At 37.8% G+C, this 25538-nt stretch overlaps 1 protein-coding gene across 1 annotated transcript; it reads left to right on the top strand.

Moving 5' to 3' along the window:
• Nucleotides 1-10133: 10133 nt before the first annotated feature.
• On the top strand, nt 10134-23542 carry LOC310649165 (vomeronasal type-2 receptor 26-like; the record flags this gene model as incomplete). The annotated part of the gene is made up of 6 exons (XM_083377473.1): nt 10134-10429; nt 16245-16536; nt 18000-18857; nt 19958-20185; nt 21468-21594; nt 22641-23542. The coding sequence occupies 6 exons, from the start codon at nt 10134-10136 to the stop codon at nt 23540-23542; spliced, it is 2703 nt and encodes a 900-aa protein (XP_083233599.1).
• Nucleotides 23543-25538: the final 1996 nt, after the last annotated feature.

The raw sequence follows: 25538 nt of genomic DNA, 5'->3' as shown, positions 1-25538 counted from the left end.
TTTTGGTATTTATTATATAACAGAGAGTGTCTTCTGATAACAGATATTTTCAATGTCTGTTGATGATTTCCTTTCCAGACTTTTTATTTTTATTTGAATTGCTTTGGAAGACAGTTAGGACTCTTAAAACAAAGAAATTTTAAGGTCTTTTTGGAGCTGGGAGTTAAATTATACGATCTTTCTGAAAGCTTTATATATCTACACATTTGTTTTTATAGTATTTCCCCTTAGAACATTTTTTCTACTTATCTAGCTATTGCTTGATTGAACTACTGCTATTGAACAATGGACCAAAAAACAGTAAAAAAATGAACCAAATTTGAAAAATTTTGAAAACTTTTTCTGGAACACTTTGCAGCAAAAAAGATGGGTTTACAATTGGAGGCATGGGAGAAAATTCTGGACTTAAAAATGAATAAGGTGATTTCTGATATCAAGCAAGTCAACAATAGGATAAACATTGAGGAATGTTATGGAAAAGAAAGCACAAGTTATTTTAGACTGATGTTTTGAAAAAAGAATAAAATTATGTTTCATTGGGATAATTGGGAAGGAGTAATTCTGTTTTGAAGACCAGAAGTTTTATTACCACATTGATGATGATGATGATAATGATTATGACCAGGGCTTTTTTTCCCCATAGAATGCTCAGAACGGCATTCCGGCACCTTTTTTTGCGCGCACACACACACACACACACACGTTGAAGAAAACTGTTCCAGAGAGCCAAATTCTCCTCAGCAGCACACCAAGGAAGCAGCATATAGCCGAGGACCAGAATGCATTGCAGCGACGGGCCTTCAGATGGCTCAAATTGAAGGAAACGCATTCCGTACAGGCTAATTCAAAAGTGGGAGGGTAAGAAGGGCCGAGTGTGAACAGGTTGCCTAGCAACCTGCTTAAACAGTCTTCATAACTTTCAGCTCCTGGTGCGGGACACCTTGCTTTTTTTAAGCTGGGAAGTTGAAAAAAATGCTAAAAAGAAGGCAATAGAGCAGTGATGGTGAACCTTTTAGAGACTGAGTGACCAAATTGCAACCCAAAACCCACTTATGTATCATCGGGTGCCAGGTGGCCATGGCCAATTGGGTGGGTGTGGCTACAGTGGTAACGGCAGACTTTGCGAGATTCTTTTTTTCCCCTGCGAGCAGTTGAAATTAATTGATTGATTGAACCTCTTTTTTTTGCGCATGGAGGCAGAGGCCTAAAGTAAAAAGATTTTATAAAACCCAGATGAAGGCTTAGGACTGGGGCAACAGCGCGCATGCCCACAGAGAGGGCTCTGCATGCCACCTGTGGCATGCATGCCATAGGTTCACCATCACGGCAATAGAGTGCTATCAAGGAAAATGTATGGATATAGTCAGCAGAAGTTTAGGGAACCTTTATTTTTCATACACTGTTCGAATTTTGTTTTAATGCCATGGTGATACATAATCAAATGTAGTCAGTCTTTTTTTTTAATCTCAAAGCATCTGTTCGTTAAATACAGTATAACAAAGTTTTGGATGATGAAAAATGATAACAGCTCTGAAATCTGTTATTTTGTTTTATTTTTGCACAAAAAATTGTATAATTTGCATTTGCATTCATTTACAAATAGAATATGTTGTTAAAATGTATTGGTGTTGAAATAATTAGTGCACACATATACCTAAAACCAGTTTATTGCATTTGGCAATTGTACTAAAAAAAATCTCATTGTCAACCAATATAATTCATTTAATTTGAAATCAAGTGAAAAATTAATTTAAATTATTTTATTAAAACAAATGGCAATTCTTTTATAAGAATCTGCCTCAAACAAAATGAAATTTAAATACATTGTGCATTGTGAATGCTTTCTATTGCGTTCCTTAAATACCATACAGTACTTATTCTTATCCCAAGAGACCTTGAGTATTTTTATGGTGATCAATGTACCAGGAAGATAAGGAAGAATGCTTTGGAAGCATAAGAACGTAATTGAGTTTCTAAATGTCCTACAGTCATGGAAACGAATAGTGCATTAAAAAGGAATCTGATTTGTGATGTGTGCCATGTGTTCAATTAATGCAGCCTGAAAAATAATGGCAGTTGCATATATACATATGGCATGGTATTTTCTTCAGCCAACAAATTATGAAGCCCACCACACCTCATAGAACTACAACATGCTACTGAGGTGCTCATTGGATATTATAAAGCATGAATAATATTTACCTTAGAACATTAGCATACTTGAACAAAACAACTGGAGTCATTTGAGATTTTATAGGCTCTTTAACTCAAGCTGTCAGACTTCACACCAGGACATGACTCAATTAATTTAGAATCCTTTTTGCACACAAAAATAAAACCATACATACAACAGATTAAAGACTCTTTGCAATGCAAAAAATGGATGTCTCTAGATCAGGCATGTCAAACTGTTGGCATGCAGGCCAGATGCGTCACAATGAAACCATGCCCACCCCATTGCCGGCAATGGGGAAAAAGTGCGATACATCGTGTGTTGTCACATGATGTAGTGAATTTGACATTCCTGCTTTAGATAGTTGAATGCTCTAAAATAAATTCTAGACCAGGTCTGTACATGCAGCCTACCAAGCACCCTTGGACAGAGCACAGACTTTTTTTTAAAAAAGTAATAAAATCATCACCACTGCCCTGAAAGTCATGTTGCCTAGTGCCTCCATGACTTACCATGACCACGAGCTCCAACACTGTAGATGCTCTTCTAGTCAACAAATCGTTGATTAGCCCACTAGCATTCCTTTGCAGACCACAAAGATTTTTAATTTATCAGTGTGGGCCTTTCCCTTCTACAAGTTGCACAGACCTCTTCTAGATTTTCCTCTTGCCTTTCTGAGTTAACTCCTTGGTCTGTCATTGAGCAAGAATTGACTTTGTAGGGAAGCATATTATCATTTGATGTATATTTAACATATGTGCTACCTTTATTTACCGATTATATAATATGCAATCCACATGACGAGGTTTGGGGCAACTTACAATAGAAAAAATATATATTTAAAATCATAAGATTAAAAACATAAAAGCAGGGCTTTTTTTCTCATACAACGCTCAGAATGGCATTCTGGCACCTTTTTTGCACACACACACACACACACACAAGCTTTTGCACAAGCTGTGCTACTCCCTCTATTGGCTTTCAAAAGCCTATTGGCTTTCGAAAGCCAATAGGAATTGCTGCTGAGCACGCCAAAAGACCTGGCCAGCAAATGTTGCACAGGCAAGTTGTCTGCAGCGAAGGCGAGTTGGCAGGAACTTTGCACCCCTCCCTGCTGCCCAACTACATCATCTCAACTAGGTGAGTAAGAGAGGACAAGGAGTGGGAGGTGGGTTCTGCAGAGTCCATGTGCACTCCTTCCTTGTGCTCACCTGTGTCAGCTAGGCTGGTGGCCTACGCGGTGCTGGACCTGCACTACCGTCGCCTTGCCCTGCATGCCTAAGTGGCAGCCCTGCAGCGCCTGGCCCGCACTGCCTCCACCCTAACCTTAACCCTAACCCTAACTCTAACCCCGTGCAGCCCTGCCATGTACAGTGGGCCCTGCTGCTCCCACAGCACCAGCCGTGCTGGCTCTGGCCCTGGGGGGCAGCCTGCCACCAATACCCCTCGCGCCCATGACCGCAGCAGTGCCCCCCGCCTCCTGTGCCTGCCAAGAAGAGAGTTCCGGCACTTTTTTTTTTAAAGAAAAAAAGCACTGATGATGACAATGATGAAGTTATCTATTCAGTTATATGCAACTCTTGATGATTCTATGGACCAGGTCCCTCCATATCGTCCAATCTTGCACTACTTCTTTGAATTGTTCTATGCTGTGGCTGGGGCTGCTTGATGGCTCAGTGGTTAAAGATGCTGAGCTAGTCAGCTGGAAAGCTGACATCCTAGGTTTGACAACTAAGCACTGTATGATGATGTGAGCTCCCATTACTTGCCCCAGCTCCTGCCCATCTACCAGTTCAAAAGCAAACAATTAACAGTAGATAAACAGGTATCACTTTGGTGGGAAGCTAACAGCTTCTGTGCACCTTGTGCTGTCCACATGACCATGGAAATGTCTTTAGACAATGATGGCTCCCTTGGCTAGGAAATGGAGATGAACACCCTCTCCTACAGTCAGAAATGCCTGGACAGGGGAAACCTTTACCTTTTATTTTATGCTGTGACTGCTGTCAGCTTTGATGGCATCCAGCCACTGCATTCTTTGGCAGCCTGGTTTCCTTTTACTGGTAACTCTTCCAAAAATAATTGCTTTATCCAGTGAATTTTGCCTTACAGTGACATGTCTGGTGTCATGCACTCCAGTACTTCCTTGTTAGTCACCTTTACTGTCCAAGGAATATGCAGGAGCCTTTTCCAGCTCCACAACTCTAAGGAGTCAATTTTCTTTCTGTCTTGCTTTTTTAAAGTCCAACTTTCACAACCATAGATAGCTATGGAGAACACAATAGACTTGACTAATCTATATTTGGTTTCTAGGCTGTTCTCTTTCATTGCTATACAATCCTGTGCAATCCAACTGTTTATTTCTGGGCTGTATTCACACTCTGAGCAATCAGCAACCCTAGGAAAGTGAATTTTTTCCATGTATTCTATCTCTTCAATGTCAATTTCTATTTTGATGTTTCCATTCCTTGCAGTGTTCATGAGCTTGGTCTTTTTAATGTTCAAAAAGAGACCAAAATTCTTACTTCTTTGATTTTCTTCATCTGATTTTCCAAGCCTTCTTTGGTTTCTTAGAGAAGAATTGTATCATGGGCATATCACAGATTGTTGATGTTTCTTACTTATCTCTTATTGTTTGACTTTGGATCATTGTGGATATGCTCCTTTCTTCAGGGATGGCCAGTTCTATTTCTACAGTTGCATTTTGTTAAATATGGCCCAGTGTTCAACTCTGTCAAGGTTTTTCTGAATCCTGAGTCTATCACCTAAAATGTTAGCTATTTCCCACATCTTGGTGTTATCTGCAGATTTGATGGGTTCCCCTTTTATCCCCTCATCTAGGTCACTTATGAAGATATTGAAGTGTGATGGGTCTACAGAATCTTGAGTTACATCACTACATTTATAAGATTAGGACAACTATGAATTGTATGTTATTTCAAAATAACTATATTAAGTGACTTCCGGTGGCGACGTGACGCCGAAGACAGCCGTTTTCGGGCTGCCCGCTCCGCAGCTGTGTTTTTCCATCGTAAACAGCGCCGATCAGCTGTTTAGATGGAGTTGAAGCCCCCTCCTCGGGAGAAGAGGAGGGGGTGAGGCCCCAGGTAGGGGTTGAGCTCTCTGGGGCCGCCTGAGCTGAGAGCTTGGGCGGCTGAAGGATGAGCCCCCCCGAAGCCTGGGTTGCTCCGAGCTGCGCAGCGCCTCTGCTCTGGGATTCTTGGAGCAGAGCCAGGCGTTAGCAACCACCCCTGCCAAATGGAAATACTTTTGATTATCAAGAAGCAGGCAGAGCGGTACAGGAGGTCAAGGTGAAGTGGACTCTTTATTTTTACTCTCTAGCTCAATGGATTTTATAGCTTCAAAGTGAAAGTGAGTAATAAGTGAAAGTGAGGGAAGATGGCGGCTAAAACTTCTAAAGCTCTTCGGAATGTGTGGTCTTCCCTGGTGCAAGAGACCTCATTGCAAGCTTTGTTTCCTCCTGCATCTCCCCCGGCATTGATGCTTAAGGATTTACAAGATGCTCTTGGAAAGCATGTACAATTGATGTCTGATATGATGGATGAAAAGTTGAAAAAGCTGGAGGAGAAAATGGAGAAATTGGAGAAGAAGATAGAAGAGAAGCTGAGAGCAATGAGGCGGGACATTTTGTCTAAGGTTGAATCCGTAGCTGAATGTGTGCTACAGCTGGATATAAAAGTGGAGGATCTCAGTCAAAAGAACTCTATATTAGAAGCAAAGGTATTAGAAAATGAAAATATAAGGGATAAAATGGATGAAGAATTGAGCCTTGTTCAGTATAATCAGATGCAGTATGCTATTAGAATTAGGGGTTTAAAGGAGAATGGTAAAGAAGATTTAAAGCAGCTGATTTCTGAGGCTCTGGAAGGGGTACTGGGCCAGTCAGCATCTGAAATTAAGGGAAATATGGACAAAGTTTTTCGTGTAAATTCATGGATTGCAAGACAGAAGAAGTTACCCAGAGATGTGGTGGTCTATTTTACAAAGAGAGTAACGAGAGATGAAGTTATTCAAGCTGCTTATGATACTAATTTGGTAGTGGATGAGCAAGAAGTTTCGGTTTTAAAAGAGATCCCTCCGAAGATCCTAAGGAGAAGGAAAGATTTTGCATTTTTGGTACAGGAACTTAAGAAACGTGATATTAAGTTTAGATGGGAGATTCCAGTTGGATTGGTGGCGACGTATGAAGGTAAAAGACATCGTTTGGTTACTGTGGCTCAGGCACGTGATTTTTATAGTAATGTGTTAAAAGCAACCCCCCTATCATTTTTGGAAGCTGCAAAAGGATACGGTGTGGGAAAGCCTCAAGACGTTACAGGTAGACAGACAGAGGACAATGGTGTTGGAGGGGATCAAGTCACAGTTTCATCGGTTGCTGCAGGAGGCCAGAAGATGACGCGTGCCGCCCTAAGAAGAGCGAGACGAGAGCAAGAGCAAGATCAGCAGAAAGTTATGGAATCTCCAAAGCGTGCTTACAGTGAAGATGTGAGAGAGGAGCGGTCTAAAGAAGTTTTGGGGGTCATGACAGAGGTGCTCCAAAAGTTTTGGGGCGTTAAGATTGCTGATTAATTTTTAGATTAGAATGTCAATGGAGTAAAATTATTATAGAGGAGAAAGAAGGTTTTTTTCTTTTTTTTTCTTTTTGTTAATATTTTACACAATTTAAGATTGCTTGCTAGAAAAGTATATTAGGGTAATGGATTTAAAGTATGTGTTGAACTAAGAATGGGTATGTAAGCTCCTAATTAATAACAAGTTGTCTTAGAGATTGCCTAAATCTTTTTTTATATATATTCTTTGTATTTGAACTTTTATTTGAATTTAAGGATGATTTGGAACTGTGAGACATTTGGTGTGATACATGCAAGAACTATTTTTGATCGTAGTTTAGTTTGGTTGGAGATTATTAAGACTAACAGAGATAGGCGCTTTTGGCGTGTAACTGAGAAATTGTTTGGAAATTAGAGAAAGGTGGGAGAATGTAAATAGCAGGTGAAAGTTTTTTTTGTTTTTATTCTTTTCTTTTTTCTTTTTCTTTTTCTTTTTTTTGAAATTAATATGAATAAGGACTGGGATTAAGAAAATTTATTTTGAGCAAAGCTTTTTTTTCTGTTTTCCTCTTTTTTCCCCCTCTACTTTATTTGTAATGTTAATATTGTTTGTATTCATTTTGAGCTAGAGAGAGATAGAATTTATAGTTTATTGTTGATAACATAAGGGTGTCTATGTTTGTTTTTTGATTTTATGCCCTGTATTTAGCTCTGGGAAGTCGAGGGGGGGGGAGGGAGTGGGGGGGAGGGATAGGGAGGGTTGGATAGGGGTGGGGGAGGGGGGGATTAAAGTTAAAATGTATTGTAAAACTTTTTAAATAAAATAACTATATTAAAACATGGAATGAAATTAAAGATATGTGAAAATGGAAGAAAGTACAAGTGTTATTGCTGGAAAGAATTGCTGTGATAAAAATGAATGTTCTGCCTAGTATATGGTTCAGTTTTAATCATTTCTACCTATTTATTATGCCTGAAGGCCGACTTGTATATTTCTTTCGAAATTTGATGAAAAGGCACTTTCAATCAAATCAAAGCACTGAGCACTCTGTAAGCCAGAGAAAGGAGATATGATAATAAGGCCACATATTACATAAAAGAGTAATTTTAGAAATAGGTTCAATGAGCCCTCTTTGTCAATGAGTTGTAACCTATTTTTGTCCAACACTCGACAAGGAAGGGACAAATGTTGCTCTCTCTCAGTCCCTTCAAATAGTCATCTGAATTGTCATTGAGCTTTTTCTTGGTAACTAGCAATGGGACAAGATCTAGCAACCTTTTTGAAGAAGTTAGGCTAGTTAAAGGTGGAGGATATTTCAGAGTTTCCTCCATCATCACCTGCTGCCCTTCATCATCTTAGTGTACACAAGAACTGAAGAAGGTTGATAGATAAACTGTTATGTTATTTATTTAAGTTCATAGGCTATGGGATTTTATAAGCACTCTCTTTTTTCTCCAAAGAATTGGGGCACATGGTGAAGAACTTCCATTCAAAAGCACCCAGGAGAGGAGGAAGACCCATAAGCCACAGTGCTGAACAGAGTTGCCCTAAATACAAAGTCCAAAGCCAGGGAACAAGGTGGCACTGTTCAAGCATTAGAGTGTGCTCAACAGCTTCTCCATCTAGTAAGATGTTGAAGACTTATGTTGCCTCTCCTTACAAAATGTTGCAATGTTAGGGGATTTAGAGACAATTGCTAACTTTATAGAGTTTGCAATGGTTAAGAGATTACTATAGGAGAAGTGGCACAGCTTGCCACAACAGGAATTAGCTTAGAGTAATTGTATAGTCACAAATGGACTAAGTCCAGCACCTCTTGAATTCCATTAACTGCTATTATTGCTAAATTAGTGCTAACCATTAGTGACTAGATTCCATTGAATGGGCATAAGAAATAAATAATTTTATTTGGAAATTAACATGTAGACTTGGACTTTTGTGTCTGATAATTTCATGCCTGGCAATAGATGGCCAGCTTTTGAAATTGGATCTGATTACACATGGCATGATCCCCCTCCATAACTAAGTATAGCCCAACTTACTAAACTTTTAACTCCCTATGTTGAGAAATCATTGCATTACCCAAACTCTCCAAATTTGCTTCTGCAGTTGCACCTTCCATCACAATTTAAAAGAAAGACACAAATACTTGAAGAATGTATTTCAGAAAGAAAAAAGAAAGAAAGAAAGAAAGAAAGAAAGAAAGAAAGAAAGAAAGAAAGAAAGAAAGAAAGATGTTTTGTGTACGAACACAGGAATTGCATTGACTGATGAGCATTAGAGATTGGCTGGGATGGAACTAAGGTATTGATACTGAGAATTAATGTCCCAACTGAGGACAAAGCAGTGTTTTATAAACAATCTAATAGGATTTCATATGAAATTTGGTGTTTGATGGGTGATTGGAATGCAGTGATCACCCCACAACTGGACAAAACTTCTCAGATAAATATTAAAATAATTGAATTAATTTTTTTTATTTTGATAGACAAGTTAGGGCTGATTGATGTATTTATGAAAATGAATATTTTACCTAGTATATTTTTCAGTTTTAATTGCTTAAATCAATTTATTGTACATGTAGTTGGACTTAAATATTTCTCAGAAAATTTGATAAGAAAGGCTCATGGTACTTTCATGGTGTAAAAAAAATAAAAGCAAATTACAGTAATTGAATACAGACTTCTAGCTCTTTTCTCAGGAGAGATGCGCAAAATATAAAGAATTGAAAAGAACTTGATTATTTCCCCAATCATCAAAATTACAGTTCCCTTCTTTAGCTTACTGAACTCAATTTTCAGAAAACCTAATAATAGGAGTGCTTATTCCTATCTTCAAAATATAATTTGTTGACTAGTATATAGAGAGCTATCATTTGAAGCATTTCTGTTCTAATCTTCATTTGATCTTTCAAGCTGTTTTATCTGCATTTTATTCTTAACATTTCTGTAATTTTTTCTCCTTTTTTCTTCTCCCCTTTCCTATTTCCTCTCCTAATGTTCATAAATAGGAGGATGTACTTTGTAAGATATATACTGAGAAATTTTCTCCCTGTGTACTGATTGCTCAAATCACTTTTAGATAAAGAGATTTATCTTTACTATGTGAAGAGATCATGGAAAAAATGAACAAACAGAAACTTTGTTGCCTGTAAATGTGGTGATCCATGCAGAATTTTATTAACTTAAAAGCAATGAGGAAATCATCCCACTTTTTCCTTCCAAGCAAGAAATGAAAATTGCAGAATAGCTTCTGAAATATAAAACACTTTTTAAAAAGTGGCATTAGTTCAAAACACATTAAAAAAACTGAAACAAGCACAGACGATCCAAAACTGAAATATTCCAGTAGAGTTGCAAATGTTTTATTGGCCATATATATAAGGATAATGAAAAATGATGCCATGCAGTTTATCCTGGAGCTAGGATATTTTTCTTCTATAGAAACCATTATCAATAATAGGATGGGTGTGACAAGAATGCTGCTCTTTGTATTCCTGCTCTGTATTACATCCAAATCATATGCTATCGATTGTAGCATACCTGATGACCCACTTCCTATACCCCATCACTTTGCTCAGCCAGGAAATGTTATTTTGGGGACAATTACCTCTCAAGCCTTTTTCTTTCACAACAGCCCCTCCTTCACGGAAGATCCCACTCAGACATTGATCAATGAAGTGATGTAAGGAATTCTATTTTCAGATTAATAAATGTAAAATAATTGGGGGGGGGGGAGAGAAAAGCACCAGGATTATAGTGATAAGTGTTTTAAAAATTTCATATCCATAACGTTATTATGAATATTCTATGCATTATTTTTCTCTTAATTGAAGTGTAAAAAATTGGCTGCTGAGTAGAAAACTCCATGTGCCTTTATAAACTGAACCAAATCCATATAAGATTCTTTTGATGTTCACTTTGTGATTCTTAAAAAATTGTAATTGTTGATGATAATTTGTCAAGCTATTAATAGCAGTGCTCCTAACCTACCTTCAAAATATCATGTTGAATACCGTAGTAAATAGAGAAGTGTCATTTGAAGCCTTTCTCTTCTAATCATCATAAAATATTCCAGTATTACTCTGATAGGAGTAATATTCTTTTTCTTATTTGTTTCCCATGTCAGAGCAGAAAATCAAAAAAAGAAAAAAAGAATACAAAACAAAGACCAAAAAAAAAAGTGTATAGGACAAAATATTAAACCTATACACAAAATGTTCCCTCCAATTGAATACTGATAGATATTTTTCAGCAATAATAATTGTTCCCACCTGGCAAAACTGCTCCACAATTTCTGAACTTCTAAATCTATATTAGAAAAGTTAATATACAACATTAAAATATTACAAATATGGAAATCGATGATTAGTCAGCCAATTTGACCTACCCTCTATCTACTGTATAAAAAACAATTGACAAGTAATCCCAACAAAGCTAAATTGCAATTTAGCTATTAACAATCCATTATGGTATTTTATTTGCAGAAAATTCACAACTAGCTTCTAATCTCTCAGCAATCCACCACAACTATCATCTCTGTTCAGGATCTAATACCATTGAGTGATTCTTAATAATAAAAACAACTCCTTCCAGTTTGTCCTCTTTACTTTTCTTTAACAATATACAGTAAGTGGAATATTTTCAAACAACTTTTTGCTTCCAAAGGATGTGAGACTCCATTGAAGATATTTCCACAGCATTGGTTGTTCAATAAATTTTCCTGAATAATGGGACACAATGTCTCGTAACAGCGGTCTTCTGACTGCATGTAATTGCTCTATTTTGCAGACTCCATCAGCTTTTCTGAGATGGTCCACTTCATTAATGCCACTTTCAACCTGCTCTAGCAAGTGTTTAGTTTTCAAAGAAAACTCAAAGAAAACTCAAAGAAAACTCATATAATAATAATAATAATAATAATAATAATAATAATAATAATAATAATAATAATAATAATAATAATAATAATAATAATAATAATAATAAATGTTGGAAGGGACCTTGGAAGTCATCTAGTCCAACCCCCTGCTCAGGCAGGAAACCCTATACTATTTCAGACAAATGGCTGTCCAGTCTCTTCTTAAAAACTTCCAGTGTTGGAGCATTCACCACTTCTCGAGGCAGGTTGTTCCACTGGTTAATTGTTCTAACTGTCAGGAAGTTTCTCCTTAGTTCTAGGTTGCTTCTCTCCTGGACTAGTTTCCATCCGTTGCTTCTTATCCTGCTTTCAGGTGCTTTGGAGAATAGCTTGGCTCCCTCTTCTTTGTGGCAGCCCCTGAGATATTGGAACACTGCTATCATGTCACCCCTCACCCTTCTCTTTGTTAAACTACACATACCCAATTCCAGCAACCATTCCCTACAGTATATGTTTTGGCCTCCAGTCCCCCAATCATCTTTGTTGCTCTTCTCTGTACTCTTTCTAGAGTCTTGACATCTTTTTTACATCGTGGTGACCAAAACTGGATGCAGTATTCCAAGTGTGGCCTTACCAAAGCATTGTAAAGTGGTATTAGTACTTCACTTGATCTTGATTCTATCCCTCTGTTAATGCAGCCTAGCACTGTGTTGGCTTTTTTGGCAGCCGCAGCACACTGCTGGCTCATATTGAAGTGATTGTCTACTAGGACTCCGAGATCCCTCTCACAGTTACTACTATTCAGCAAGGTACCACCTATACTATAACTGTGCATTTGATTTTTCCTGCCTAAATGTAGAACCTTACTTTTTTCACCATTGAATTTCATTTTGTTAGATAGTGCCAGTGTTCGAGTCTGTCCAGATCCTCCTGTATTTTAAGCCTATCTTCTCGAGTATTGGTTATTCCTGCCACCTTGGTGTCGTCTGCAAATTTGATGAGTTCCCCATCTATCCCCTTATCCAAATCGTTAATGAAGATGTTGAAGAGCACTGGGCCCAGAACAGAGCCCTGGGGCACCCCACTACACACTTCCTTCCATGTAGATGCAGTTCCATTGAGGACTACAATCTGAGTACGGCTGGTCAGTCAGCTACGAATCCATCTGATGGTGATGCTGTCCAACCCACATTTTTCTATCTTATCAAATAGTTGGTTGTGATCTACTTTATAAAATGCCTTACTGAAGTCCAAGTAAATTATATCTACAGCATTCCTTTGGTCCACTAATTTTGTCACTTGGTCAAAGAATGCAATAAGATGTTGACTTTTGGTAATGACTTTGTTTGCCTCTAGGTATTCGGTGATTCCTTGTTTGATTATCTTTTCCAGAATCTTCCCAGGTATTGAGGTCAGGCTGATACGTCTGTAGTTTCCTGGATCTATTTTTCCCCCTTTTTTGAAGATGAGAACTACATCAGCTCTCTTCCAGTCCTCTGGTAGTTCCCCAGTGCTCCAGGATCTTTGAAAAATATAGTTCAGTGGTTCTGAGATCACGACTGCCAGTTTCTTGAGAACTTTGGGGTGTAATCCATCTGATCCTAGTGATTTGAGCTCGTCTAGGCTGGACAAGTGTTCACTTACCATTTTCTTGCCTATCTTAACTTGCGTTTCTATTCTGTTTTTTATGGCACTGGTTTTGCTAGGTTGGACTGTTTTTTCCCTTTGTGTAAAGACAGATGCAAAAAACGAGTTAAATAGTTCTGCTTTCTCCCTATTGCTTGTCACCTTCTTGCCACTTTCCCCCACTAATGGACCAATCATTTCCTTCACTTTTTTCTTGTTTTTTATATGTTGAAAGAAGCTTTTTTTGTTATTTTTGACTTTGGTCGCAAGCCTTAGTTCATTTTGAGCCTTTGCTTTCCTCACTTCATCTTTGCAGGCACGGGCTATTTGCTGATATTCTGACTTAGTTATGTGCCCCTCTTTCCAATTCTTATACTTGTCCTTTTTATCTTTCAATTTATCAGAGAGTTCTTTATGCAGCCATGCTGGTTTCTTTTGAGAGCTGTTATTTTTCTTCTTTGTTGGTATTGTACTAGACTGGGCCTTTGTTATCTCACTTTTCAAAATTTCCCAAGCTTCTTGAGTTGTTTTCCCCTTTAGGATTCTCATCCATGGAATTCTTCCCAAGGTCTCTCTTTATTGAAATTAGCTCTTTTAAAGTCCAAGACTCTAGTTTGGCTGTGTTCTATTGCTTGTGCTTCCAGAATGTTGAATTCCAATATTTCATGATCACTTCCCCCCAAGGTTCCTGTGGCTTCGACATTTTCTATCATTTCATCTCTTATCGTGAGAATTAAATCCAATATGGCTAATCCCCTAGTTCCCTTCTCTACTTTTTGGGAAAGAAAGTTGTCTGCTAGGTTTGTCAGGAATCTGTTTGATCTTCCACTTGGTGCAGAGTTTGTCTCCCAGTTGATATCAGGGTAATTACTGTAAAGTCCCCCATTACTATTGTGATCTGTTAACATCAAATTAATTTCCATTCCATCTAATTGCATAACTGATTTAACTATTTTTGCCTAAATCTAGATGTCTTCTATATCTGGATGTCTTCTTTGGGATGATGTGAAATCATTAGGAATTCATGTAACATTTTATCTAATTTTGCATTTAAAACTTGTAAGTTGGCATTGTTTTTTCAAAAGTTTCCAATAAGTCTTTAACATTTAACACATCTGAGTCCCATTTCTCTGCGTTGACCCTGGACTTAATGGAGCACAGTGGACTAACCCCAGCAGATGACATGGCTCTCCAAATCAACACAGATTGTGGAAACTTCACACTGGACTTCAAGCATCTTGCAGTGTGTGCCTCTCCAGACTCTGGGTCCTTGGTTTCCAAATGAGATGCAAAAGTTGCTCTCATCAGAAAAGAGGACTTTGGACCACTGAGCAACAGACCAGGTCTGTTTTTCTTTAGCCCAGGTAAGACGCTTCTGACGTTGTTGTTCAGGAGTGGCTTGACAAGAGGAATACGACATTTGAAGCCCATGTCCAGGATCCGTCTGTGTGTGGTGGCTCTTAATGCACTGACTCCAGCCTCCGTGCACTCCTTGTGAAAGTCCCCAACACTTTTGAATGGCCTTTTCCTGACAATCCTCTCCAGGCTGTGGTCATCCCTGCTACTTGTGCACCTTTTTCTTCCACACTTTTCCCTTCCACATAACTTTCTATTCATGTGCTTTGATACAACACTTTGGGAACATCCAACTTCTTTTGCAATTACCTTTTGAGGCTTTCCCTCCTTACGGAGGGTGTCAATGATGGTTTTCTGCACAACTGTCAGGTCAGCAGTCTTCCCCATGATTGTGATTCCTACTGAACCAGACTGAGAGATCATTTAAAGGCTCAGGAACCCTTTGCAGGTGTTATGGCTTAATTAGCTGATTAGAGTGGGACACTCTGAGCCTAGAATATTGCACCTTTTCACAATATTCTAATTTACTGAGATTGTGGATTTGGGGTTTTCATGAGCTGTATGCCATAATCATCACAATTATGACAAATCACAGCTTGAACTATCTTGCTTTGCATGTAATGAGTCTATCTCATATATAAGTTTCCCCTTTTAAGTTGCATTACTGAAATAAATGAACTTTTGCATGATATTCTAATTTTCCGAGTTTCACCTGTAGTCTAAATCTGTCTTATAGGCAAGCTTTCTAAGCAGAGTGTTTAAGGACAGAAACAATGGATATTCATTAACAGATTAATACAGAATTAGCTAAGAGAATAATTCTCACAGTAGAGAAAGAGAGAAAAGAGAAAGTTCCTGTATTTTGTAGAATAAAAAGCAAGAATATATGCAAAAGCAAATGAGTTATTTTAGACAGACTAATAAAATGGAAAATTCTTAGAGTAAAAATCCAGTATAAATCAGCTCAAGTCACTTTCACTGGAAAGAAAAATAATCCCTCATGCCACTTAGTTCCTTGCAGCAAATGAGAAAGTACCGTATTTTAAAATTCTGGAGTAAAGCAATGAAAGTTTACATTTGCAATCAAGCAAAGGGGTATAGAGGAAATCAGCATCCATCTAGGTCAGGCATGCCAAACTTGCGACGTCACGTGACATCGTGCGACGTATCAAAACTTTTTCCCATTGCCGAAAATGGGATGGGCGTGGTTTCTCCGTGAGGCTCCGGCCCGCGGGCCGGCAGTTTGACACCCCTGATCTAGGTGATTAACAATTAAACTTCAAAAGGTAAAAACAGAGCCATGTCTAATACAAGCAGCAGTTAGAAAAGATAGAGACTGAACTCCCTCTGGCTTCTTTTACTGAGAATCGCAAACCTCTAGACTTCACTTCTCACGCAAGTATGTAGTCATCTGAAGGCCATCATGGTTAGTTCCTAGCTGCTCCCATTCAAATCTGGGCAGTGTGTTCCCAAAAATTGGCTTTGGCAGTAAAGTCAGTTGTGTGTCAGCAGGGAGAAAAAATTGCCCTACTGCTAGCATGTCATTGTCTGGAGCTCTTAATGTCCTAAAGTATTATAGGTCTGAGTATACAAGTATAAGAGAAGTATAGGATACACTTTTTATATTGTTTAATTACATTGATAGTTTTTATTGCAGTTATGCACTAAATGTGTATCAGCATATCCTTGCTTTGGTGTTTGCTGTCAAAGAGATCAATAGGAACCCTGAGGTCTTACCGAATATCACTTTGGGTTTCCACATTGTGAACAACTACTTCCCTGCAAGGATAACCTATAAGGCGATCCTGAGCTTACTTTCTACACAGCAGAAGTTTGTTCCCAACTTTACCTGTGATTTAAAGAAAACATTTATCGCCGCCATTGGAGGACGTATGACAGAGACTTCATTCACCATGGCCACAGTTCTTGCCAACTACAAGATTCCACAGGTAGATCTTGAGATCTCTCAGTAGAAATCCCACGTTTCTTTAATTCCTTCCATTCTTAAAGTACTTTTAGACCCCTTTTCAGAACTGATGTTCACAGGGGAAAATCTAGAAGAATAGCAATAGCATTTAGACTTATATGAGGGCAATTAGGAAATAATCTTCCATTTGGTTATCAATGACAGACACTCGCTGATACAGAACTTTTATTATACACATTATAAAAGATTACAACATTACATTACTTTTCAATATAGTTGCCATTCAAATTGAGGTTTGAAACTTCTTAGTAGTAGTTGCTCGATGCCAAATCTGGGCTATAAAGGCAGTTATCAAAAACATCTCAACGGAACTGCTTCAAAAGTTCTTGAGTGTCTCTAGTGGTGTGCAGGCAAGCATTATCGTGAACCAACACAACACCAGAAGTGGTGCCATAGAAAATCCTGCCAAATGTGAAGATGCCAAAGGAGTACTGCTAGTGAAGTTCATGGAGAATGGTTCAACCATCAATTCAGAAGTCTATTGTGAAACGTTATGAAAACTCAGATGAACCATCCATAACAATCGTAGGGGCATGCTGATTTGCAGTGTGGTGTTGGTTCATGATAATGCTCACCCTCACACAGCTAGATGCATCCAAGAACTTTTGAAGCAGTTCTGTTGAAATGTTTTTGATCAACCCCTCTATAGCCCAGATTCTGCACTGAGCAACTACTACTAAGGGATTTCAAATCTTGTAAGATGTTATGACAAGTGCCTCAATTTGAATGGCGATTATGTCAAAAAGTAATGTAATGTTGTAGTTTTCTAATGTGTATAATAAAAGTTCTGCATCTGCTAGTTTCTGTCATTGATAACCAAATGGAGGATAATTTCTGACTTGCCCTCATATACCAGTTTACAGTGCTTTACAGCCCTCTATGTTTTTCAGAGTCAACGTATTGCCCCCAACAATTTGGTTCTCATTTTACTGACCAAGGAAGGATAGAAGTTTGAGTCAATCTTCTGCATTGTACAGTAGATTCAATTAGTATAAATATGAATAAACTGTATGGATGATTAAATATTTAGACACCAAAAAGTCTTTGCAGTTTCCCCCAAATATGGAAGATTAGCAAACTCCTGTTGGCATTGAGTTTCAAAGTGGTTGGATCACTACAGAAAATACTCTGTCTTTCCTACATGCTGCTGGACTCTCTTCAGGTAGTCAAACTAAAAATTTTTTACATATCATATACGCCTGGCTTTGATCTTAGGCTATGTTTTAAGCATTTCCACAGTCAGTTAAAATGGGCTTAGAAAAACATAGGCAATCCTTGTCACTGATATAGTAGTGCAAATATAAGAAATGACTACATAATTTCCAGCAACACTTCAGTGCCATTTTTTGCCTTAGTTATCATAAAGATAAAAAAATTTCTTAATCTCACATAATGGTTCATTATTTGATATATAATGCCTTTCAGCTGACCTTCGGAACATTTTCTCCAGTACATGATGAAAAAAATATATTTCCATCCTTGTACCAGATGGTCCCAAATGAAATGCATCAATTCACTGGGGTTATTCGATTACTTCAACATTTTGGATGGATATGGATTGGTGTCTTGGCTGTGGATGATGATTATGGGGACATGTTTTTGCAGAAAATTGAACCGTTGCTTTCTCAAAACAGCATATGTTATGCTTTCATTCTTAGAACACCACCGAAGGGATATATAGATGAATATATACACTTGATGTCAATGGAGTTAAGATATGATCAACTCTTTATGGAGGATAAAGTCAAAGTGTGTTTAATCTATGCCCTAATCCCAGCCATGGAAAATCTGAGAGTGATCATCTTTGTAGCATCTTGGACTTCACTCCAACCTTTGGGTAAAGTGTGGATTATTACATCCCATTGGAATTTTGAATCATTGTCTATTCAGAGACTTTGGGATATACAGAGTTTCCATGGTGCTCTATCATTTGCAGTTCGCTCAAAAGAGCCACCTGGATTCCAAGAATTTCTTCAGACTGTAAGGCCATCTTGGGTGAAAGAAGACAATTTCATTCAGAATTTTTGGGAGCAGGCATTTGACTGCCCATTACACATTTCCAGTATAAATGAAGATAACAAGGTATTGTGCACTAGGGATGAGAAGTTAGAGAGTCTGCCGAGTATATTATTTGAAATGAGGATGACTGGACACAGTTACAATGTTTATAATGCCGTACATATTATGGCACATTCTTTGCATGTCTTACTCAAGTCCAGATCAAGGTATAGAAATGCAATAGGAACAGAAGAAGTAATATTTCAGGATTTAAAACCATGGCAGGTATTTTATTTTATTTCTAATACATAAAAATTGTTTGTTAGTTGTGCCATTATGTAGTGGGAATGATGTTACACATAAAGCTACTGGGAATAATGTTACACAGCACTGTTATACAAATCAATTTTATTGAATAAAAAAACTTCCTCTTGAAGAAAATTAAAGTTTTTACATTAGTAGTAGTATTATGGGGATATTTCTCCTAATTAGGAATTTCATAACTATTAATTTAAAATATTATCTTTGGTTTAGAAGGAAGTGGTCTTCTATTCTGTAGAATTTACTGGGTCCATAGCCTTTATCCAAAGTTGGGCATTATTGTTTTCCCTAGGAGCTATAGTTTTACATGTTACTTTGTTTTGAATTCTATGAGCCACGGAGAACAAAGCAGACTATGAAGTGATGTTGTGGAAGTGCAAAAGAATAATATAGTTTCTTTTTGGGTTATTTTGGAAGGTCAGAATGTAGAAAAGGTAACCATGCCTTCTAAAGTTCAGGGTGGGTTATTAATTTTAGATGATCTTTGTGTTCAATGAGTACTGGCCACTTTGTCATGGAATTTGCAAATCACTATCTGAGTATTCGTTCTGATGTGCATTCAGATTCTATGTAGCCAAAACCTGTCAGTTAAATGCCCTCACACTCCTGAAAATTCTTGCAGACAGGTATCTGTCATAACACCATTATAATTTGTACAGTATAAATCTCTGCCTTGAAGATAGCAACTATGCTTAGTATTTTTTTAAAAAAAGAGGGGCTAACATGTTGATGAGCTGAAAGAGAGAGGCTGTAATTATAAAATATGAAACATATATTATGACAACTAGTTTGGTGTGGTGGTTAAGGCACTAGGCTAGAAATAGGGAAATGTTTCTTCTACTCCTTATTAGACACAAATCCAGATTGTAATGACAAACCAATTCTGGACATCTTGCCAAAAGAACTGCAGAGTCTTGTCCAGATAGCAGTCAACACCAACTTGGAGAAACCCTCACTCTTCATTTGTGTTTTTCAAAGTAGGATAGATCAGCTTGCAATAATTTTCTGTAGTTGTTTGATTTCAATGTCTTGCTGTTAATTTCTTTCATTTTTTTAAAATATAGTTTAACTCTTACTTGAAAAGCATCGTATTCAACAACAGTATGGGAGACTCTATTACATTTGATGAAAACAGAGAACTGATTACAGGTTTTGATGTTGTAAACTGGATTACTTTCCCCAATAATTCCTTTTCTCGAGTCAAAGTTGGAACATTGGAACCTCGGGCTCCATCAGGCAGAGAATTAACTCTTAATGACAATCAAATTGTATGGCACAGAAGCTTTAACCAGGTGAAAAGAAGCTGTAGATTGTCAACTAATAAGAAAAGTAAAACACTATTTGGAGCAATTGTCAAATACATAGCAGTAATTGAAGAAAATGATTTCTTGGTTTCTTGGGGCTTTTCAAGCTGATGTGGTATAAAATTTTTCTATATATGCAATTGAACACTGCCGTGTCTATGGCAGGTTTGTGGCAAATGCTTCTAATTGTGCTTGGAAACAAAAGTTGCCAGTATAACTGCAGATAGCTCCAGACCTATGACCAGTCACTTAAGATCCTTTCAGATTTAAAATGGATTGAAAAAAAGTTATTTATGGCCTGTCCTCAATGCTTCTGCCTCCATTGTTGTTGCATGATTACATTTCAGGCACACAGCAACTGACTCAGATTTATGAACCACTGACGTTTCTCATGGTCACATGACCATGATTTGAAGAATTTTTTGAAGTTTTAACTTTTCACATAATGTGTCATGGTTCCAACAGATGAAACTTTTCAAAAGAACTTTGAGGCATTGTTTATCTTAAAGAATCTTTTATTTAAGAAACAAGGTATCAGCACTACATAGTTGAAACCAGAAACTAAATTCCCCTCCTCTGGATACAAAGTAACAAAGTGTAATTCCCTCCTCCAATAACCAATCATAAATCACATTCCCCAATTAGCTTGAGGTGGGGGCTTTCTCCCCAGCTCTGCAGCCCGTCAAAACACTCTAGCTCTGGGCCCAATGTCCTTGGGTTCCCACAACTAAGTTATTATTGTTATGACTAGCTGGACTCTCATCCCTATTCCCCCTCCCAGCAGCAACTAATTGTAAAAGCAATAGAGTAAATGGCTGCATTTCCATCTGTTGTCAAAGCAAGAGCATCTGATGTTAGCAGCGTTGACATAGTGTCCTGACTCCAAGAGCAACATCTTATCACTGAAATTCTGCACCCCATAGTGATTATAAGTCAGGGACTACCTGTAGTGCCACATTTTGTTTTTTAACATTCTGACTGCAAAAGAACCTGGATTCCATTTGCTCAGGTTCATAAAAAGTATCAACTAAAGAATTCATTAGGAGCAATCTGTACATCTGTAAGATCCTGTGAAAGCATAACTTTCTGCCATTCCAGATTCTCCACTAGAATATCCAAAGAAGTCAATGCCAATTATTTCCCTTTAACTCAAGTTTCTTCATTTTCATCTTCTTCTGCTTCTTCATCCTGGTTGTGGGTTCATATTTAGGACAGCTCTATTAATACAAATATTTTATCCTTTGATTCTTTCATATATATTGCTGTTCAGGGCCTTCCTATTTCTGTGTGCAATGACCACTGCTCTCCAGGCTCCAGGAGAAAGAAGAAGGAAGGAAAGAAATTTTGTTGCTATGATTGTGCGCCATGTTCAGAGGGTCAGATCTCTGCTGAAACAGGTGGGACAAAAGATGTGAGGACTTTGGCTAACTGACCAGCAAAAATCCAGTCCAGTGCTCTGATCTATTTAAGGAGAACAAAAGCAAACACAACACAAGACAAGAAAAAGTCCCCCTCCACGCTTATAATATTCTCTCCTCTCTTGCTCTGTCTCTTGCTGTGTCATTTATCTCCTTTTCTTGCATGTATAAAGGTAGTCCTTGACTTACAATAGTTCATTTAGTGATTGTTCAAGTTACAACAGCATTGAAAAAGGAGTTTTTAAAACTTACAACTGATTCATATTTAAGATAGTTGGGATATCCTGGGGTCATGGGATCCTCAATTTTGTGTCATTCTTACAAGCAAAGTCATTAGAGAAACCAGATTTACTTAATAAATGTGCTACTAACTTAACTACTATAGTGATTCACTTAACAAGAAAGGTTTTAAAATGGGGCAAAAACTAACTTAATAACTGTATCACTTAGAAACAGAAATTTGGGGGTCAATTGTGGTCATAAATTGAGGACTACCTGAACTTTTTCCAAGGTCTCAACATCTTTTTTATAGTATGGTGACCAAAATTGGCTGCAGTATTCCAGGTGTGGTCTTACTAGTGTTTTAAAAAGTGGTACTAATACTTTGTGTAGTCTTGATTCTATGCCTCTGTTTATACAACCCAGGATTGTATTATCTTTTTTGGCTGCTGCTGCACACTGCTGGCTCATAGTCAAGTGATTGTCCACTAGGACTCCAAGGTCCCTCTCATAGTTGCTGTTTTTGAACCAGGTCTCACCAAATCTATTAGTAAACCCATCATTTTACAAATGAAGGGAGGGACAGAAAACACTTATCTTTGCTTTTGATTTTCAATCAACACCATGTATGCATAATGAAGATTCTCAGGCTTAAATTTATGTTATAAGACTGATGTTTCTTTTTGTATTAAAATAATTTCTATCCTTTCTTCATAAAATAGGTAACATGATTCAACACCAATTGAATCTAGATTGATAGAAAGTTTGGTATATTGAAAAGATAACTTCTTTTTTCTTTTTTCCAGATATGGATGTCTGTATGAAATGTCCAGAAAATGAGTATCCCAACAATATTCAAAATCAATGTATTCCCAAAGTGTTTACCTATCTCTCTTACAATGAATCTTTGGGAATCCTCTTTGTTACATTGGTTATCTTTTTTTCTTTGATTACAGTCTGTGTGCTTGGAATATTTTGGAGGCATCGAGAGACTCCAATTGTCAGAGCCAACAACTGGAGCCTCAGTTGTATCCTCCTCCTCTCCCTTCTCCTCTGCTTCCTCTGCTCCTTCCTCTTCATGGGAAGACCTGAAAAGATGACCTGCCTTCTCCGACAAATGACTTTTGGCATTATCTTCTCAGTGGCCCTTTCGTCTGTATTGGCAAAAACCATGACTGTGATTATGGCATTTGTGGCAACCAAACCAGGATCCAAAATGAGGAAGTGGGTAGGGAAAGGACTGGCTAATTTTATTGTCCTTTTGGGTTCCTTCATCCAGGTGGGAATTTGCACTGTTTGGCTGAGTACCTCTCCCCCTTTCCCAGATACAGACCTGCACTCACTGAAGGGAGAAATCATAATGGAATGCAATGAGGGCTCAGTGATCATGTTTTACTGTGTCCTGGGTTATATGGGCTTCCTGGCTGTTGTCAGCTTTAACATTGCTTTCCAAGCCAGGAAGCTGCCCAGCAGTTTCAATGAGGCCAAGTTCATCACTTTCAGTATGTTGGTCTTTTGCAGCGTTTGGCTGTCATTTGTTCCAACGTACCTGAGCACTAAAGGGAAATACATGGTAGCTGTGGAGATCTTTTCTATCTTATCCTCCAGTGGTGGTTTACTGGGATGTATATTTTCCCCCAAATTGTATATCATTTTATTTAGGCCTGAGATGAACAAGAAAGAACATTTAATAAGGAAAGAAAAATAGTTGTCTTTTTGTATTCATATTTAATAAAATATCATTATAATATTCCTGAAGTGTTTCTGTGGAGTTTTTGTTTGTATATTAATTTATTTTGTACAAATTTGAAAATATCTCCCTGACCGTGATTTAACTCCATTCATACACAAAGTGTGATATGGAGAAAAGAAGACTTTAAAAGGAGATCTGTTTCAAGATCAAAGAATGGAAGTGTCCTATCCAGTTTAAGATTAATGATGATTACATGAACGGAAATTTAGATTAATTTAGATTATGTCCATAGTAAGACCACATCTGGAATACTACAGTCAATTTTGGTCACCATATCACAAAAAAGATGTTGAGACTTTGGAAAAAGTTCAGAGAAGAGCAACTAAGATGATCAAATGCCTGGAGACTAAAACATATGAAGAATGGCTGCAGGACTTGGATTTGGCTAGTCTAAAGAAAATAAGAAATAGGGGTGACATGATAGCAGTATTCCAGTATTTGAGGGGCTTCCACAAAGAAGAGGGCATCAAACTATTCTCCAAAGCACAATGGTTGGAAACTGAACAAGAGACAAGCAACCTAGAATTAAAGAGAAACTTCCTGACAGTGAGGACAATTAACCAGTGGAACAACTTGCCTCCAAAAATCATGGAGATTTTTAAGAAGAGACTGGACAGTCACTTGTCTGAATTGGTATAGGTTCTCCTGTTTAAGCAGGGGGCTGGACTAGATGACCTCTAAGGTCCCTTCTGGTTCTATTCTATTCTATGTATATATTGACCAAATCTGAAAGAGTTGCTACAGTATATACAAATATGGAATTTTACTAGATTTTGTATGGCCTCTTTGGACATTAAAGAATTAATGGGATAGTTTATGGGCTGTGTTCTTTCTTTGTATATATATAGGGCCTGATACCTCCAATTCTACGTGGGAAAAACCTGGATAACCAAAGATCTACACACATACACACACACACACACACATGTATGTATGTATGTATATATGTATGTATCTATATGTATGTATGTATGTATGTATAGGTCAGATTTCTCTTCAATGATCTTCCACTCATTGCTCCTTTTCCTGCCCTCAGGTGCTTTGGAGAATACGTTGAGTCCCTCTTCTCTATGACAGCCCCTCAAGTACTAAAAGACTGTTACCTTAGCATGCCTAGTACTTCTCTTCCTTAGACTATACATACCTAGTTCTTCCAATTGTTCAGTTTATGTTTTAGTCTCCAGACCCCTTATCATCTTTGTTTCTTTTTTTCCTCTACTCTTTTTAGGATCCCAACATCTTTGTTTTATTCTGCTGACCAGATTTGAATGCAATATTCCATGTGCATTTTCATCAGTGCAGCATAAAGTGATACTATCACATCATGTGATCTTGAAACTATCCCTCTATTGATGAAACATAGGACTGTGTTAGAATTTTTGGTAGCAGCAGCACACTTATGTCTCATACCTAAGTAGTGGTTTACTAAGAAACCTAGATCTATCTCATACTTGCTACTATGGAGCCAAGTAACATCTAATCTATACCTGTGCATTCGGTTTCTCTTGCCTAAGTGTAGGACCTTATTTTTCTCAGAACCATGCCTTGGAAATGGTAGGTGAGTGCAGGTTGGAAACGACTAGCACGCATGTGCAGGGGAACCTTTACCTTTACCTTTACCCAGGGCTTTTTTCCTCATAGAACGCTCAGAACGGAGTTCCGGCACCTTTTTTGGATGGAACCTTGTAGGGTAGGCAAGGTGGGTTGTATGACATGTGTGAGTTCTGGCACCTTTTTCATTTACAAAAAAAGCACTGCCTTTACCTGAGAAATGGGTCTAGAAGTGTGTTTGTAAAGACTGTAATTTGCTTTGAATTTTGATGCCATGATAGTGCCTTGATGCTTTTCTTCCTTAAATTTCCTGAGAAATATACAAATCTGCTTCCAAGCAGAATAAATAGGTAGTAATGATTAAAACTAAATAGTGTATCACAGCAATTCCTTCCAGCAA

This window comes from Vipera ursinii (genome assembly GCF_947247035.1).
Source record: "Vipera ursinii genome assembly, chromosome: Z".
Classification (NCBI taxonomy): Eukaryota; Metazoa; Chordata; class Lepidosauria; order Squamata; family Viperidae; genus Vipera; species Vipera ursinii.
This window is presented reverse-complemented; position numbering and strand designations above follow the sequence as displayed.